We start from the raw sequence: 17153 nt of genomic DNA, 5'->3' as shown, positions 1-17153 counted from the left end.
AAAAGTGCCGCAGAAGTAAGTGCCCAAAGGAACCATCTCAATGGCTCTCTACCGACACACACGCCCCCTGGTGGCCATGCATTTGGTGGCAGTAGGATGTGGCCCATTCAGGCCAACCAAGCTTCCCAGTCATGTGACAGAGGCCAATGCCCATGTATGCACCTGGGGTTCCTTCACAGTACTGACCATGTTCTACCTCTGCTGGCAGAAACAGGCCAGTTGCTGAGGACCACAAGTGAGGAGACGGCTGTCTCGCTCGGGTCTCGCTTGTGAGCTTCCTATAGGCTTCTGGTTGGCTACTGTGAGAAAAGGATGCTGAACTAGATGAGTATTTGGCCAGATTCATCGGGCCTCTTCTTAAGTTATTACTTCTGAGGGAGGGAATGACCAGCGGGTCTTAACCCACTAGTTTCTTTGCACATCCGCTGTGCGCACTGGATGTATTTGAAGAGGGCTGCTGTGTTCACAAAAACAGGGTTTGGCTTGAAGTGCAGCCTAGCCGTAACCAAACAAGCATAAGTGAAATGGAAGGCTGTTAACATCCTACATGTGAGGTAAAAAAGCTTTTAATAAGGTGCCTAAAAAGCCAAGTAATATACGATGCACTTAAACGCGAATGGTGCTACCATTAAGTTGTGTACATGAAAGCAAATGGATCCTAGGCTTATGTTGGAATAGATGGGGGAAAGCAAGAGGAATATACATTGCCTGCACTTTCTTATGTGAGAACAAAAAACAAAAAGAAACAAACAACTAAAACAACCAACGTTTGAAACAACAACAACAACAATCATTTCTGAGAGTCTGAGAAGTGTGAGAGCTGACCTGCCTTTTATTTGCAATAAACTCAGTCTGAAATGAAAAGCTTTATAACAAGAACTGAAACTCTAAAAACTGAGACGGGGTTGGGGGTGGGGAGAGAGAAAGGAGATTACAGCTGAAGATGGAAACTAAGCGAACGCTCTCCAAAGGAGATCAACCAGTGATCACTGGGGCATGCCTACGTTACAGACTGAAATCGGTTTAATACTTATTAACTTGCTCCAGAAATATTTCTTTGCCAGGCGAGGGTTCTCCAACAAAGGTTCTCTGCTCTGTAATTTTGAATATTGCTTTGGATGAAGACATGGCAGTGAATCTGGGGGTACCTCAGGCTCAGGAGCCCAGTGGGACCTGCCAACCCTCCACAACCACCCCACCACCACCACACACCCTTCTCCCCAGGGCACACGGCTTCCTGATGTAGAAACGAGCCTGCTATCTACAGTTGAGGTGGTACAACTGGGTCGACCTGAGGGCCACCCTCCCTTCTGGGCAGCCTTCTGGAGTGCTGTGGGGCTCCAGGCAAAAGCGGGAGGAGCAATGAATTTCACCTTAGCCTAGATTCCACATGTGATCACACACCTCTCTCTGTTCTCCATCCAGGCAAGGAAGAACAGAGTTCAAGGGCACATTCCAGCCAGAAAGAAAAAAAAAAAGACTCAAGGGGCTGCAAAATAGAGCTGATGAGGGCTTTCCTCGGGTTGGGGGAAGGGGAGGAAGGGGAGCAACCGGAGAGGCCGCGGGGCCCTCATTCAGTTCCTGGGCCTGAGGTCCCCCACCTTGGGAATTTAGGTAAAATTGACATCCATTGCTTCACCTACTTTCGTGTCTCTCCCAACCTGCCCCCGGCATGTAGCCTGCAGAAGTTTGCCCCCAAAGGAATGGGGTCCTTGAGCCAAACCACCTTTCCCCTCTGCGCCTGGATATAGCTCCCTCACTGGAATGGAGAGAAAATGGCAGACACACCAACTGAACAATTTCTTAAGTTGGATCCTGCTTTCCATGTGGGGTTTGAGACGTGGCCTTCTGATGGATGTGTGCATGTGGGGCTTGCATTTGGATGCAGGAACTTAAACTGCAAATAGGAGTGATAGCACCCTAGGTATCTAATGATTACAATAATGTAAGCCTTGGCATAGTATCTCAAAATGGTCTCAGAAAGGCAGACACTGGACTATATCCTGCATTTCAGTGCCGTACAAACCTTACATCAGGTTCTAATCTGATATTAAAGTTTTCAGCTTACTGACCCTTCCCTTCCCTCTCTGAATCTTGCAAGACGAGCAAATCTGATTCTACATCACATGTTGGTTGCAAGGAACAATGTACCTGGATCTGTCGTCCTAAAAATCACCGTTCAGCTACTCATATAAGTGTGAGCATAAATCGGGTACAAAAGGCATTAATCCCTTCAGGCTATGCACCCTATGTTGAATTTATTATGTTTTCTTCAGCTCAAAATACCAGATTCATTTCAGAAACACCCATAGGGACATGGGCTTCAATTAAAACTAATTGCAATCCTGTGTTCTAACATGTATCTGCTGTTTGGAGCATGCAGAGGTTGAAAATAAAATAGGCTCTGCTGCCAAATGAAATCCATTAAGACCTTTAGTTTTAATTATACTGTATGTTGGGAATGGTGTGTGTGTGAGAGAGAGAGTGAGAGAGAGAGAGAGTTATATGCTAGATGCTTAGGGGCTTGTGGAGAAAGAAACATACAGCAGCGTAAACTCCTGCACAACAGGACAGGAAATGTCTCCAGGGCCTGGAATAGAGTCAGTGCTCTCTTGCTTACCACCTTATATGGCCTGCCTGAGCCTAACCCATTTCCCACTTTACCATATGCATTAGGCAAACCAATTTCTAGCTCACACATACTGCGTATGCAATGTAATCATAAATGCGGTCTTTCTGCCCCCCCCCCATCCTCCTGCCTCTACGCCTGCTGGTAAACTTTCCAGCTCACTGTTGACAGTTGCTCAAAAGAAAAAAAAGGAGGCTCAGCTGCTTAAATGATACCTTTTTGACTGCCAAGCAATTAAGAAAGAAAGAAAATTATCATATTTATTAGTCTGATGACAACTGAAAATGCATGCTACCAATGTAATTTGGTGATGTGCCTGGACAGGGAGCAGTTTCAGATTATTCAGCACACATACAGTACAAACCAACCTCAATGAAAATTGAGTTGTTAAAGCACTGGGCGGTGCTTTCTTATGTGAGAACAAAAAACAAAAAGAAACAAACAACTAAACCAACCAACGTTTAAAACAACAACAACAACAACAACAACAACAAAAAGCATTTTTGAGTGTCTGGTCAAGCAAGGAAGATTACCTGGATGTTGTAAAAATGCCATATATCAGCGTTGTCCTGGGGCTATCTGTTTCTAACAGAAACACATCCTCTGTGGGAAAGAAGCAAAACAGAGGCTGAATGTATCTGCGTGTGATTTCCAAACTGCACCACACATACCCTGACCTTTATTCCATCTGAAGCCAATGGAATTTTTTGTTTAGGCTACAAACTGTAGCAAACCCATGTTGTACAATACTTTTATTATGTTACTGACAAGATAGTCTTCTGATGGAAGGAGGAGGAAAATGTTTAAAAGTGTATGTAGCCTATATGATAACCAAATTGATGCAAGTTTCAAATGGATGAGCCCCAATCCCTGACTGCCCTGAGGCCATCACTTGTCCTATGCTCCTGGAGGTACCTCAGTCCAAATAATTAGAGGGAAATTAGAGGAAAAACACATTTTTCTGTTTAGAAATTGCTACAATTATATACTTTAGCTTGTATAGTCATACCTCGGTTTAAGTACGCTTTGGTTTGAGCACTTTCAGTTTAAGTACTCCGCGGACCCATCTGGAACAGATAATCCACTTTCCATTACTTTCAATGGGAAAGTTCGCTTCAGGTTAAGTACAGACTTCCGGAACCAATTCTGTACTTAAACCGAGGTACCACTGTAATGTGGATGTATCTGAATCTGTCATTTTAGCTTATAATGTGTATTATAATGGCTGGTTTTGTTCATGCTTTGATTCTGATTTTAGCATTGACCTTCATCGACAATTTAAATCCATATTCCACATGCTTTGTAAACCAATTAGAGGTTTTGGCCACAACAACTAAGCAGGAAATCCGTTTTGTTAAATACATAAATTGTACCTAATTCATCAAAGTAGGTTTCTGTGCCATCATCATCCATTACCGAACACACAAGTCTTGCTTTCAAATAAGTTGTCCACTTGTTCACAAGGCTGCGTTGTCCACCAGTGTCATTCTTGGGGGGGGGAGGGGGGAGAGAAAAAACCACTTACTGACTCCAAAACTATAAGGACATCTACTAGCACTTTCAACATTCGTTAGTGAGGTTTTCTTTTAAACTCCATGAAAATACACCAGCATTTTACTGTCAATTTCTCCTAAAACATGCATTTTTGCAAAGCAATCTTTTCCACCACACGTATACATATTCTAATATATGAATTTTGGTACATATTACTTGGCTGAAGAACTGTTTTTGCTAAATCTGGAGAAGTGTGAATTTCAAAGGATGACAGTTCTCTGTTTACTTCTTCCTGTGAGTGGAATCAATTTTCTTTCCCATTCCTACTTTCAATTAGCATTTGGACTTTAAAAGCTTCTCATTTTTCCTGCCCAAGTTACACAATCAGGATATCAGAAACTTCCACCACTGAAGAGACATCACCATCTATGGAGTGGAACTGTATTATGAATGCACAACATATTTGCATTGAACAAATAAACAAATTAAAGGTGGAAGTAAGTTATGAGGTTGCTACTAGCCAATGCGGATTATGTGGTACAGCTTTCTGGACTGAGCCACATTTGGCTGCTGGTAGGTGGGCTGTATGCTAGAACACCTGCCCACAAAATATAGGAAAATAGCATGTCAGAGTGGAAGAAAAGCAACAATAGCATGCCAAACAGCTTAGGTTTCTCTCTCATTGTGCCCCATTTCCATTTGCAGGCAGGGCTGCTGTCCCTCATGGAAGAACGTTCAAATACATAATATCCATCAGCAGTCTGATGTAGTCCAAGAGAAGGCATTGCATGTGGAGGTCCCCAACCCCCCCCCCCCCAAATAACTCACCACATAGACAGGATTTTAGTTTAATGGTTTTTGGCATGAATTTGGCCACAACTTTTATTGAATCCAAAACATGTGAGTGGTTGTGTAGGCATTGGTTCTCAACTGTCACCTAAGGACAGAAATGATAATAATAACTTGTCTTGTCAACACGGGGAAATCCTACAGGGAGAGACGGGGACCCGGGTGCAATGAACTCTCCCCTCTCCCTTCAGGCACCCAGGGGCCTCAATATGCCGTCCTGGCTCCCTACCTTGGGGTTACGGACACAGCATAGAGCCCCTGTATTCCTGACCGGGATTTCCCCAACCACGCAGGCATAAACTTGGGGCCAACATAATCAAACAGACCCTTTAATACAACCAAAATAACCAATGCCTAACCGCCAACCTTACAAGTTGTAACTATTTGCTATGCAGTAGGCAAAAATCCAGATGGCACCAGCCAATCAGCCAAATGGGAAAAATTCCTACCGGCCCCTGAATACAGACGACCCTTGGAGTCAATGCAATGTCAACACAGAGGCCTAAAAAACAGCGGAGGGAGGGTGGGGATCAGAAACGCAGCCAAATAGAAAGGAAAACCAAGCATTTAGGCATTTATACCCCAGGGGCTGGACTTACAAATTGCAACATGCTATTTTGCCCAACAACAGCCCAGATCCAATCAGACGGTGGCCACTCATGCCCCCACCTTTGACTCAGGAGTGGTTTGCTAGCCCCCACCGCAAATCGTGCTCTCCATGATAGAGAACCCGCATTGCAAATGGTTCTGTTGTTCAATGTGCAGAACAGTCAACTGAAATGAAAGGAGCATATGTACCTAGCAGGCCACAGTGAAGAAACCATTCTTTTCATTCTAATAAGGGAGGATTAGACCCAGTCCAACCCTTACAAAAGATTCCTGTTGCTGACTTCTAGTAAGGTCATCAGATACAGAGCATCACACACATCCATCCCATGTTCTGGTTTTGCAAGTTTTGGCATAGACAAATGCAAGTGGAATTGTGCCCCGGGACTTTTAGCAAGTCGTCTGGGCTTCATTATGACAATAATGGTTTAGTAATATTTAGCGTTTTCTGCAAAATGCCTCTGGGTGCCTTCACAGCATCAACAAAAAGCAAAGGCTACATGTCATACTGTTTTGACAAAGAAGAACCACCAGATAGAAGCACAACAGGCCTTTTCCATTGCTCACCCCTACCACTGAAATGAAAAGACCCAACTCACCAACCAGTTAGACCAGGCATCCCCAAACTGCGGCCCTCCAGATGTTTTGGCCTACAACTCCCATGATCCCTAGCTAACAGGACCAGTTGTTGGGGAAGATGGGAATTGTAGTCCAAAACATCTGGAGGGCCGAAGTTTGGGGGTGCCTGAGTTAGACCATGTGCTAGGGAAACTGTTTGTACCAAGGAGATTTGTGATGTTGAAAGCTTTCTTTCTCTGAAGACCCCAGGCCGCAGGGAGATTAGACTGGCCTCGACCAGAGCCAGGGTCTTTTCAGCCATGGCCCCCGCCTGGTGGAACACTCTCTCACAAGAGACCAGGGCCCTGTGGGACTTGACATCTTTCCACAGGGCCTGCAAGACGGAGCTGTTCCACCAGGCCTTTGGTCGGGGTTCAGTGAGATTCTTTTCTTTCTGTATAAGAACAAGCATTAAAGAGGCCTTCTAGCCCGCTCACAGGTCCATTATAAGACCAGTGGTAACAGTTGGCCCTGGAGACTATTAACCACTCTCAATTTTACCCATGGAATGCCATCTGTCCAGATTTTAATTTGCTCTGAACTAATTTTAAGATTTTTTTAAAAAATTGATTGATTGCCTGTTTTATGTTCTTATGTTCTTTGTATACTGTGTTAGTTTTATGATGTTAGCCGTCCTGAGCCTGGCTCTGGCCGGGGAACAAATAATAATAATAATAATAATAATAATAATAATAATAATAATAATAATAATTTCCTATTACAATGCACAGTTTGATGAAGGGAAGAGCTGTTTTCATGTGTTTTGGAGAGGGAGGCCATGTCATGCTTGAGCCGCCTTGTCATCTGCCACCTACAGTGATCCCAGGCGAACAGAAGCCGTGGAAGGCGCCTTCATGCACATTTACTGCCCAGAAGAAGGGCCCTACAATATCATCAATACTTGCTTAGAGCCAGCAGGCCCTGGGCCTTATGCAATTAGCTGTGATTAAGAATCAAAGATGAGTCTACTGGATAAGGCCAATGGCCCATCAAATCCAGCCTCGTGTTTTCACAGTAATCCACTAGATCCCTGTGGGAAATCCACAAACAGGACCCGAGCACAAGATCACTTTTCCCTCATACAGTTTGAAGTAAAGTTGACTCATTCCCGCCTTCCTGGCCAAAGGAAAGCACAGAAGTGTATCTAATTCCAGCTGTTTCCAGAGATGTCTTTGGATGCTGCTCCACCCTTCTGTTGAAATATCATATCTAGTTATGCAAGGGAGAAGCGATCGAGCAAGTCAATGATGCTAAATAGAAGCTCACGGTAAATATAGACTCGAGCAGATTAATCTTGCTGACTCAGGCAACTACTTCACTGCAGGTACACTTTGCAAAATCAGGCATAGGGTATTGACAGCTGTCCTTCTTACACTACTCCCTGCTTACCGGGCATATTCTAGCAATCATAGAGTGGATCTGCTTGGTGCTGCCACTGTTGTCCGTCAGTTTCTCCTTGAAAAAGAAGTATACTTTAGCATCACTGGGGTCACTGCCATCTGGGATGAGGTGGGCATCCACAAACACAGGCTCTGAAATGACACAAAAACATGCACCATGGAGAACAAGTATATTCCAAAAGTCTGATTTGTTACCTGCATATCAATTATTAATAAATTTATTGAGTCTAACTCAAGAGTCCTGGAGAAAAGGTTTGCTTCAAGATACATATTCCAAGCATTATTAATTATGCAAAGTTGACTTCTTCTCCTCTTTCTCTTGTGTAAATTGGTAGATTATTTGACTGAGGGACACTGCAAAAAAGGGAGACTTAAATCTTAACTTTGAAATTCATGAAATTTGAAAAGTTTTACTTAGTTTCAAGAGTTTGGATTTTGGCTTGTGCAAAAAGACATGCATACATAGTGTTGGCTAGTAGATCAAATACCATGGCTGACACATCACATGCCTGATGATCCATTTGAAAAATTGTATATATTCAAACTTGTCAAATTTGCTAATCAATTTGTCAAATGTGGCAAATTAATCTCTTGTGATTTGTAGTTCTGTTTGCAGAAAAGCCAACCAAGCTTATTTATCTGTTTATAAAAGTATTTCCATGTCATCACTTACATGCTGCAACATGTACAACAATGAAACTCAAAACCTGGCCCTCTTACCACTCAGCCATTTGGAATTGTGTTGGTCGGTCCTCACAGCATTCCGTCTGGTTAAACTGCGGAAAATGGCAGCGTCAGTCCCCATGAAATCAATGTACATCCCTGAAAATAGCTCTTCATCTGCAGAAAGGAAAAAAAGAGGGGGGGAATAAATGCATCCTCATTGACTTTGGGACAAATTCAGCAGCCATTTCCTATTTGATCCATGCACATTTTCTAATTCTGTAAGAAGTGGGATGAGAGCAGGGTTTCCCTCTGACTCACGATTCCAGGTCTGCAACGGAGCATCTCATCTTCATGGAAACCTTTGGGCAACCATATAATTAAACAGAATAGCATAACCAACCACAAATGTGGAGGAAATGTTTCGTGTGGAAGAAGTGGTTGAAGTTGCCAGGGGAGTCAGCTTCGGAAGATGGAAAAAATTGACATGATGCGTCAAATGCTACTTCCAACAGAAACAGCCATCCAAGTTTATGTGCTATAAAAGTGGCAAAGTGGGGTGAAGGAGGCTCAAAATAGTTTTGTTTCTGGTGTGGGTAGGCAACGCAGCAGACCAGTTCAGTTCAGTCTCATGGGTGATAGAGTCTAGAGCTATACATAATCAGGAGTGCAACCCAACCCTCAGCATACTTCCTGTTCCCAAGGGCCCCTGCACGACTGTGCATACCTGCCAAGTTCCTCTCTGAAAAATAAGAGACCGGACCGAAAGTAGCATACCGGAAGTAGTGCGGCGGCCATTTTGGAACTGGGCGGAGCATGCTCAGAAGTGACTTTTGATGCTGCTTTGCCCAGTTCCAAAATGGCTGCCGCACCAGAAGTTGCGCTGCAGCCATTTTGGAACTGGGCAGAGCAGCATCAAAAGTCGCTTCTGAGCATGCTCTGCCCAGTTCCAAAATGGCCGCCGCGCCAGAATAACCCGGGGGGAAACAAAAAAATCCGTTTTTTCGGCTGGGGACAGCTGGAAAAATGGGGGTTTCCCGGGGAAAACGGGAGACTTGGCAGCTATGCGACTGTGCACCCTAGCCACTTACTGTGGCAACGGCAGAGACTGTCTGACTGTGAATCTTAGCAAGGGCAGATGAAGAAGCAAAGACGAGCAAATAGAAGCACACGGCTGAGGTGCACAATGAAGAGAGGGCAGCACCAAAGCTCCTGTTACTGGAGTTCATTAAATACTGGAGTTTGGAAAAGACACTGGAGTTCATTACATAACTCACGGCTTGTGTTCTGGTGTTCATGGCTAGTGGTCAGAGATGGGGAAGCTCAGGCTTGGGGGGCAAAATATGGCTCTCCAGGCCTCTCCCGCTGCTCGAGACTCTCCCCAGGCCAGAACCCTCCCAAGCCACACTCCCTCCCCACAGGTCACATCCTCCACCATCCCTACTTTGCCCCCTCCTTGAATTTTTTCGCCTGGCTGGAATGTGTCCTTGAATTTTGATAAAGATTCTTGCTTGCCTGCATGCATGCATTGGGGGGGGGGTTGTTGGTTGTTGTTTCAGTTTTCTGCACACCGCTTAAGATATTTTTAAATATATATGTAGTGGTATAGAGACGGGGGGGGGGGGCGGGGAGGAGAGACATCTCAATTTCAGCGTGGCACTCTGCAGACGGATGCCACAGGGAAGATCTAGCCTTGTATCCTTCAAGTTTCAACCAGCTAATAAGACTGAACAAAAGCTGAACATATTAAATTGGAGCCAAAGTGAATTTCAGTCTCAAAATGTTTCCGTAAAGGGAATTAAGGCCTGTAACCTTCACTTGTAATAACAGGATTATGGACCAAAATTCTTTTGCGCTGAAGGATTCAGCTCATGTATCACAAAGTGTGTACACTGTACATAGGTATGAATTACAATTCCCCTCCTGTCTGGGGCTCTCAACACAAGTCTGGTGGGTTGGCGAGGCAGTTCATAGAAACAAACCATTAGCAAAAAATGATCACTCACTTTTACAGTTACTGTGAAGAACTGGCTGAATTCCCTCACCTCTGATGATATCTTTTTTACTTTGGTTTGCAGATTGCCCACCAGCAATAAGAAATGGCTATTCATCCACTTAACTATTGTTAGTTGCTGTCAAGATCACCAACTCAACACCCACTCTTCATGCAATCACGGACAACTTTCAGCCTCAAGGCCCCTTCCGTTTTCTCTCTTTCAACAGAAGCAACATGGAACAGGGCAGCAGCCAAAAGTGAGCTTTGCTTCTTTGTTCAGGTACATAGAAGCAACATGGCTTGAGTCATATTGTACAGCTTTAGCACCAGCCTTGAGTGCAAGTGAAGATGGAAAGTTTAAAGCAGGTGCAGCCAAATGTGGTGCCTTTCAGATGTTCTTGGGATACAACTCCCAACAAAGTGGCCAATGGCTATGGATGATGGATAATAATAATAATAATAATAATAATAATAATAATAATAATAATAATAATTTATTTATACCCCGCCCATCTGGCCAGGTTCCCCCAGCCACTCTGGGCGGCTTCCAACAAAATATTAAAATACAGAAATCCATCAAATATTAAAAACTTCCCTAAACAGGGCTGCCTTAAGATGCCTTCTAAAGGTCTGGTAATTGTTGTTCTCTTTGACCTCTGGTGGGAGGGTATTCCACAGGGTGGGTGCCACTACCGAAAAGGCCCTCTGCCTGGTTCCCTGCAACTTGGCTTCTCATAGCGAGGGAACCGCCAGAAGGCCCTTGGCGCTGGACCTCAGTGTCCGGGCAGAACGATGGAGGTGGAGACGCTCCTTCAGGTATACTGGACCAAGGCCGTTTAGGGCTTTAAATGTCAGCACCAACACTTTGAATTGTGCTTGGAAACGTACTGGGAGCCAATGTAGGTCTTTCAGGACTGGTGTTATGTGGTCTCGGCGGCCGCTCCCAGTCACCAGTCTAGCTGGTCACCAGTCTAGCTGGTATTGTTGGAGGTCCAACAATATCTGGAGGTCACTCACAACAACATCTGGCTTCCCCTGGCATACAGCCTGAGTTCAAATAACTTGCCTCTGCCAGAGGCTTACCAGTTCCTTCTGTAGATACAACACTGGATCTCTGTAAACTACGGTTTGCAACCATGAACCAGCCTTGAGAATAAAGCTCCCTTTCCTCTTCAGCACATATCACATCACACTACAATCGGCTTTAATATCCAGGCATTTATTTATTGATATGTAAGTCAATGCCGTACCTCTTTTCCCCATAAAAGCCTAAAAGTGGCTTATAAAAAAACAAACACCTAAAAACCTCAGTAAGTGGGATGAAACATTTCAATTTAGTAGGACTAGTTAATATACAGGGAGGCAGCAGTAGCATACTAATGTCAGCAAACTCAATAGCTACAGAATATCTGCCAATTAGTCATCCGAATTGGCCTGTCAGTTCTTATTGTGAAAGCAGCTCCATAGCAGAGATGCCCCATTGAATTGCTTCTGCTCCTGTTAGACAGCTACTAGCTCCAGATGATCTTCCAGACAGTTTCCAAGCTGTCTTAAAACCACAGGTATGGAGGAAGACTTTTAGGTCTGATAACCCACACTCCTCCTCCTTGATGCAGGAGATCTATAGGGATAACATTCCCAACAATGGCTGTTCAGTCTCTGCCTGAAGACCTCTAGCAAGTGAGAGCCTGTGCCACACAAATAAATGGTTCCATTGTCAAACTGCTTTTCCGATTAAAACAGGGGCAATGAATATTTGGCCCTCCAGATATTGCTGAAACACAGTTTCCCACCATCCCTGGCCATTGGCCATTGCTGCTGGGCATGATGGGAGTTCAGCCAGAGAGGGGTCCGGACTACACCTCTTCTGCACCAGCCTAGAGCTTGTACAGTGAAATTTAAGTACAATATTCTGCCCAGGTGAGCAAAGGCACTAATATCACGGTGGCAGCTCTGCTGTCCTTTTCTGTCTTGCTGCTCCCTGGCCGGGAGTTAGGATTGTTCCCTTAATCACTTGCCTACCAAAAGGGGGACAAGTCACTCAACTGGTGGATGGAAAAGATGTACTCTGTCCACAACAAGGCCTGGATGTCTAGCAAAAACACTAAGACCAGAGCTATTGCCAAGCTCTGAGCCTGCTCACTGAGAGGGAATGTGGCCTTACTGGGAACAGGTTCATCCTCCACCTCCAGTTCATCCACCAGCATCTCCATCTTGTCTGGATTAAACTTTACTCAGGCAAGCAGTTTCTCAGCTCTAGCAAATATTCACAGCAGACCCTGCCATGGGAAGAGGAGTCAAAACCAAGGAGCCATCAGTAGTCTTAGCCAGGGGTCAGCAACCTTTTCCAGCCATTTTTCAGACCTTCTGGGGGGCGGCGGACTATCTATATCTATCTATCTATCTATCTATCTATCTATCTATCTATCTATCATCTATCTATCTGGGGGGAATGAATGAATTCCTATGCCCCACAAATAACCCAGAGATGCATTTTAAATAAAAGGACACATTCTACTCATGTAAAAACACACTGGTTCCTGGACCGTCCGTGGGCCGGATTGAGAAGGCAATTGGGCCGCATCCGCACCCCTGGTTTTAGCTATAATTAATATTAAATGAGGTTCCCGTCTTAACTATTTGCTTATGTTCTCATGTGAAACTAGAGTTTGAGGCAGATTTACAGACCATGGTTAAGAAGAAACCTAGTTAATTACTATTATCCCTGGCCTTTGACCATTCTGGCTGGGGTTGATGTGAGCTGTGATCCAAAGATCTGGAGACCACCATGTTGGTTAAGCCTGGTGAAAATGCATATCTCAACTATAGGTGACAAGGGAAGGAAAAGAAAATGTTCCCTAGATGGAACATTTTCCATCTTCCAGGAAGGAAGGAAGGAAGGAAGGAAGGAAGGAAGGAAGGAAGGAAGGAAGGAAGGAAGGAAGGAAGGGGATGCATTGTACGTTCCTGAAGCTGGTTCCCAATTTGTATACCATAGTTTGCCAGTGTTTTGTCTGCACTGAAACTAGGTGTCCTTATTCAAGCTGCTCAGTAGGGCTCACATCTACAATCTCAGGATCATTCTACTGACCTACAAGTCCTTCAGAGTTGTTGTAAGGATTGTTGTAGGAGAAGGGCTTTGGAGACTGAAAAAAGGCTATATAAATCTGAAACGCGTTTTAATTAACCTTTCCACCGCAAATACAATTACCCCATATTTTCCTGTCATTGATTTCCTACAGGATTGCCTGTTACAGCTCAGCTTTATAGTTCTCACAAAGCTCTTATGTTTATCGCTGATCCAGTTTTTTTAATATAAAAAATTAAACACTGTAAAAGAACGGTGCCATTCTTAATCCCACAGCATACCAGCTTTATTAGTTATGTCTTAAGCATTCCAAGAGCCTTCTTGTCTAATCAGGCACCAATAATATCTGTCAGCTCCACTTCCTTTTGGCTTAATTGTTAAATTCCCCCAAACAATTTGTCTTAGTGATTACACTTTGGTAATGCTTCTCTCCAATGCATACTTGATAAATTCTTAGAATCATTTGCAGTGGAAGAGAAAGAACACTCAATTAAGTTTTTTCCCCCTATTGCCAAAAAGATAGAAAACAAACCATAAACCAGTATTTAAAACCATAGTTTGAATATAGATATGAGGACAAGCGGTTAGTTAACCATGGTTACCAATGGTGCACATACTACTCTACATCAGTAAAGGAAAGGCGACCGGAAGAGGAGGAGGAGGAGAAGTTACATGTTTCCAAGATTAGTATGGTAAACCATGGTTTGCAGCAAGCCAGCGTTATGTTTGCACCAGACTGTACTGATATACATGTTGAAAAGGTTTAGCTGTTCAAGCTGGAAAATTATTAGGTAAAGGTAAAGGGACCCCTGGACCATTAGGTCCAGTCGTGACCGACTCTGGGGTTGCGCGCTCATCTCGCATTATTGGCCGAGGGAGCCGGCGTATAGCTTCCAGGTCATGTGGCCAGCATGACAAAGCCGCTTCTGACAAACCAGAGCAGCACACGGAAACGCCGTTTACCTTCCCGCTGTAGTGGTACCTATTTATCTACTTGCATTTTGATGTGCTTTCGAACTGCTAGGTTGGCAGGAGCTGGGACCAAGCAACGGGAGCTCACCCCATCACAGGGATTCGAACCGCCGACCTTCTGATCAGCAAGCCCTAGGCTCAGTGGTTTAACCACAGCACCACCTGGGTCCCTCCAGGAAAATTATTACTTGTATTTAAAATCATGTTGATGTGTTTGCATTTGGCTATGACTGATTTTAACACAACTTTCATTATTTATCCTGTTCCCAGTGAACTTTTAGGGTTTCATTGAAAAAAAATTCAGTTGACCACCAGTGAATCCCTATTTCTTCATTAGAATAAACATACATATTTCAGAGTGCTACTGTTTTTGTTTTTAAACTCCTAGGAATAGTAGGAGCTGCCACTCTACAGTATCTCCCCCCCCCTTCCCTTTCTTTTTTGAAATATTCATCTGGCAAGCCAGTGCAGAGGTCAAACAAATGATCCTCTCCCCGCTGCCAAACGTCTGTTGATCTTGGTGTGAGCAGAAGGCCTAAAGCTACAAGACATGCTACACTGAAACCACAGAGCTAAACAGCCTCTGCAGTTTGTTTTCAGTTGCTACGAAGGACAAAAACCGTATGCTAAGGTCAATGGCATTCTTTGCTTTGTCCAGGAGAATCTGAAATCTGGACAACGGCGGCTTTCTCCTTTGGCTAGGAACACCAGCGTGCTGTGCTGCTGGCTTAGGGACTGTGGGATTAGATACAGAGTCATGATCCTAGACTTTTGAATCAAAGGTTCTTCCTGCCCCCTGCTGAAGACAGTGCAACCCTTTGCATCCATAGCAGAGAAAGCTGCTGATGATACATTCATAGGGATGGGGAGGAAATTTGATCCAGCTCACATTTAAAGGCAAAACTACCTAAATTGCATTTTCTGAAAGAATAGGTGAATTGAAGCACACCTAGCCTTCAAGATTTGCACCTCCAAATTTTGCAATGCAGTTCTCCATCCGAGTGATGCACACAAAAAGGTATATATGAGTGTGCACAAAAATGCATATGCTAGTTAAAGTCACATGCCAAAAAATGCACCACATCAGGAGAAATCCCTTGGTGAAACTGTGTACTTTGGGCAGAAATTCACACTAAAAGGCTAATAAATCTGCATGAGGACTTTTTTTATTAAAAAAAGGCAAACTGATATGGAAATGTGGAGAACTGAACACAAGACAGGGAAAAATGGGCAAGGAAGAGAAACTGAAATTTACAGTTCTGCCCATCCCTAATTGAAAATCACGTCTAGGCAATACTGCAGTGGGAATAATACACAGCCATTTCCAACCAGGTAACTAACACAGCTCTGGTGATAACTTGAGAACTGTGACAGGCAAGGGGGCAAGAGATTACACACAAACACACCTGTTTATATAATCATTTGGATGCAACAAATAAATTCAAGATATTATCCAACCTCCAGAGAGGTCCATTATGCCTCAAAGCTTATCTTTCATTCCAAAACAAAATTCCTATCATTTCTTTCTTGGGAAATCAGTGAGGGATGAGGTCACAATGTAAATGGACCAATTTTATTGGGAACATTTCTTTTAATAGACTAACCCGTCCTGGGGGCTTTGATCAGCTGCTCTCACTCTAATGCAAAAGCGAGGTATGTAACATTGAAAGAAAGAAAGAAAGCCCTAGTTTGACTGAAAGCATATGGATGAAAAATGGGGAGGGGGGAGGGACATGCCTGAAAGCCCCACCCATTGGTGCCCATGCTCCACTTTTAGGCCTTCTTAGAGGGCACTTTTAGGCCTTCTTAGAATCCCTTCAAGAGGGATTCTAAGCATGTTTCTCAAGGTTCCTGATCTCGACACAGGAAGGTCTGAAATTGAGGGCACACAGGGAACATTGGTGTCAGGACCTGCATGCATTCCATTACCCTCCCCACTTTTGAGCCACACATTTTTAAGTGAACATCTGAATGGAGCTCAAATGAACCAGCACTGATGAGCCAGTAGAACTTTGTCCAGTTCCAGGATCTGATAAAGCGTGATGGAGCTGACGACGTGGGCTCTACTCCAAGACGATTGTGGTGTCTCAGTAAATCTGTCACAATAAATATGATAATCTTTACAGTAGAATAGGACTTATTGTGGTTTGGACCAAAAGATTTATACCTCAGCTTTATAATAGGGTACAGTTGGAAGCAGAGGAAGACCGCTGGGAACAGAGGAGGAATTGCTGTACGCTTGAATTCAGGAGTCTTGGATTCACCACGAAACTTTTAATGTGTAGCAGATTTAACCAACGTCATGATCCCCAGGCCTTATATGGCTGGCCAGCCATATCAAGCTGCAAAAGCCATGTGCTGTTAGGTGCTTTTAAGCTTACAGTTGACATGCTGTCAACAGGTAACAAGGTAGGCTTGCCTTACAAAGGCTATCAGGCTAATAGCATCTGTGTATAGAGCATTTGCAGCAGAAGAAAATCTGGGGGAAATTCCTTTGGGAGGAAGGGCGGGATATAAATTCACTCACTCAATAAACCTGAATGTGAATTAAGTTCCTTTTGCAGAGGAATATGGGGCAAGGTTCAGTTCAGTTTAACTTTAATTTTTAGTGCAATAATTTATGAACATATAAGGGTTTCATTAAATTAAGCTCTTTGGCCATTGCACTGACAATTTTTACTGATCTTAAAAGTTGGATTGCTGTTGAAGTTTAAGTATCATAATTATCGGGAATAATAAATATAGCAATTGCTTATGTTACACTGTATGTGTGTTTTGATATTTTCTCAGCCGTCTTAGGTATATTTTATACTTTAGCAGAGCAGAATTCTGTAGAAT

General features: G+C 43.8%; 1 protein-coding gene across 2 annotated transcripts in view; it reads right to left on the bottom strand.

Annotated features, from left to right (window-relative positions):
* Positions 1-17153, bottom strand: part of SEMA3C (semaphorin 3C) — a 146736-nt gene that overhangs the window by 42365 nt on the left and 87218 nt on the right. For both annotated transcript variants that reach the window (XM_035127243.2, XM_035127244.2), the window contains exons 7-10: positions 8317-8436; positions 7586-7728; positions 4003-4117; positions 3163-3232 (exon numbers count right to left, since the gene is read on the bottom strand). In XM_035127243.2, coding sequence (XP_034983134.2) covers positions 3163-3232; positions 4003-4117; positions 7586-7728; positions 8317-8436 — 448 coding nt within the window. The remainder of the gene's footprint in view (positions 1-3162; positions 3233-4002; positions 4118-7585; positions 7729-8316; positions 8437-17153) is intronic.

The sequence above is a fragment of the Zootoca vivipara genome, chromosome 10, assembly GCF_963506605.1.
Source record: "Zootoca vivipara chromosome 10, rZooViv1.1, whole genome shotgun sequence".
Lineage (NCBI taxonomy): Eukaryota > Metazoa > Chordata > Lepidosauria > Squamata > Lacertidae > Zootoca > Zootoca vivipara.
Note: the sequence above shows the minus strand (reverse complement) of the source record. Positions and strands in the feature narration are given on the sequence as shown.